Source organism: Microtus ochrogaster, assembly GCF_000317375.1.
Source record: "Microtus ochrogaster isolate Prairie Vole_2 chromosome 14 unlocalized genomic scaffold, MicOch1.0 chr14_random_2, whole genome shotgun sequence".
NCBI classification, from domain to species: Eukaryota; Metazoa; Chordata; class Mammalia; order Rodentia; family Cricetidae; genus Microtus; species Microtus ochrogaster.
In genome coordinates, this window is record NW_004949097.1 from 15,560,937 (window position 1) to 15,563,502 (window position 2,566).

At 40.1% G+C, this 2,566-nt stretch overlaps 1 protein-coding gene across 3 annotated transcripts in view; it reads right to left on the reverse strand.

The window, feature by feature from the left end:
* Dennd5b (DENN domain containing 5B) overlaps nt 1–2,566 on the reverse strand; it is a 120,127-nt gene that overhangs the window by 41,820 nt on the left and 75,741 nt on the right. For all 3 annotated transcript variants that reach the window (XM_005364627.2, XM_005364628.2, XM_026787881.1), the window contains one exon: nt 1,649–1,742. In XM_005364627.2, coding sequence (XP_005364684.1) covers nt 1,649–1,742 — 94 coding nt within the window. The remainder of the gene's footprint in view (nt 1–1,648; nt 1,743–2,566) is intronic.

Consider the following 2,566-nt stretch of genomic DNA (forward strand, 5'->3'; position numbering starts at 1 on the left):
TGTAGACCAGGCTGGTCTCGAACTCACAGAGATCCGCCTGCCTCTGCCTCCCAAGTGCTGGGATTAAAGGCGTGCGCCACCACCGCCCAGCTACACACAGAATATTGTATACATAATAAATAAATATTTAAAAAAAAAAAAGAAATTGTAATCTTGTTTAGTAAACACTGAATTTGGAACTAAGTACCTTCTCCACAGTTTTCTAATAGAGATTCTAACCTTCTAATTGGAGCTAACTTACTGGAAGACAAGACTACTATAAATGTAAACTAATGACACAACAAGAAAAAGTTGTAAGCCAGAGTCTTAGACCATTTGTATTCTCAGGTGAGCAGGGTCAGAGCAAACTGGGATGTATAAACAGTGGGAAGATACCCGCCCGAGCCTGGACATTAGGGGTCCTGTGTTCAGCTCTGCTCTGGACGTCCATTTAACTGTGGGCAAACTTCTTGCTCGTCAGCTAAAATGTCAAGTTAGACAATAGAACCTCACAGTCTATGATGATGAGTGAGGGAGCTTTCAGAAACACAAAATGTAGACCAGGAAAGTAAAATGGTGTGAAAACAAACATCTAGCAAAGAAAAAGTGATACTCAGCCACTTCTGCACTTGTGGGGAAAAAAGACTTAAAATAAGAAAGAATTTATATTCCTCTCCCACTTAGAAGAAAAGCAATTTGTTATCGAGGATATATTCACACGTGTATATACATACACACCCCAATGACTTGGGATTTGAATGTCGTTTTACTGTCAATAGCATAGAATTACTTGTGTGAGCACATTCTAGCACAAACAGGCAGAAAACACAAGATGAAGCATAGAGCAAAACATGCTACATGCACTCCTGTGTGTGCGCGCCATTCCAGAAACACCAAAGACAGGATTCAGGGACATCTTGGGAAGCACTTTCAGGGCAAAAACATACCAGGCAGCACTCAGAGAAGGACTTTTTAGGAAGCCGTGCAGGAGGAGTTGGGCCCTGATCCCACTCCCAGAATGCCATGGAGTTCTGACAGACCAAAAGTTCCCCCGAAGGCTAAGATGATGGCGATGTTTCAATGACAGAAAAGTAGAAAAAGGAAAAGGAACAAGAAAAAGAAAAAAGAAGCAAAACCTGCATGCATATGATAAGGTCACAGCACAGGAGATGGCAGTGAAGGAAAAGCAATGGACAAGAAAGGCTTCAGTTTGGAATGTTTTCTGTTGTATTTCTACACATTTGAGTTTATGAAACAATGAACAAGATTTTTGTTTGCATTTTTTGATGACGAGATGAAACAATTATTTAAACATAATTTGAATTTTATTTTCAATGAATACAAATAAAGCATATAGATCTATATCTAAAAACAGTTCTGGCACTTCTAAAAAAAATGGTCAGCAAGCCAAAAAGAAAGAATACATTAATATATCTTTACTTACTAACCTTAAATTATATTTGAAATGTAGATATATGTGTACCTCAATGTTGCTCCCTTCAGGAGACCTATTAACCGAAACTTTAGCCTGAACGCAGCTTCTATTAGATTTAACACTATTTTAGAGGAATAAGAGGACAAAACTGGAGAAATGCTTTCTGTTACACTTCAGTATGAAAATCATATTTTAAAGTGAGGTGACTGCACCCCGGGCAGGCGGACCGCATACCTCCCGTAGGTCATTGTCTAGTCCAATGTGTTCAGAATGCTGGCGCAGGCGTTCTTTCCGGCGCTGTGCTGTGGCATTTCGGCTCACCCAGCGACTGGAAAATAAATACACCAAGACAATATAGACTAAGGAAACCATCCAAATAAAAAGACATGAAGAAATAATGGGCTGGGCAGTGGTGACACACGCCTGTAATTCCAGCACGGAAGGCAGAGGCAGGAGGATCTCTGAGTTGGAGACCAGCCAGGTCTACAGTGAGTTCCTGGACAGCCAGAGCTACATAGAGAAATCCAGTCTCAAAAAACCAAAACCAACCAAAACAAAACAAAAACCAAAAACACCAACCTCCTTCAAAGCAACTACACAAAACCAAACCAAACAGCAACAAAACAAAACACCATCCAGAAAGAATGAACCATTCTGCACAGAAGGCTGACAGCAGCTGTTTTGTTTTTCCTTTGGACAGTCTTGCTGTGCACTTTTGTCTGGCTTTGAAATCATGATCCTCCTGTCTTCTATACAACCACCATGCTCAGTTCTTTCAATCAATTCTTTTCAAAATATGCTTAAAGTTATAATTTTAGATACCATTTAACTTACCCATTCAAAGCACTCAATCTAATGGGTTTTGGATATTCACAACCATCACCACAATTAACACTTTTTAAAAACTGAGATTAGGAACTGGAGAGAGGTCAGCAATTAGGAGTCCTTGGTGCTTTTCCAGAGAACCTGAGTTTGGTTCCAGCACCTATAACCAGTGTCCAAGGATCTGATGCCCTCTTTCAGCCCCCACGGGATCCACTCTCACGTGACACACTCACAGACACAGAAGCACACAAACATTTAAAGGGGAGGTACTAAGTGCTAGATACACATAATAAACATGATAACAAGTCACTTTTTTTTTTTTTTTTT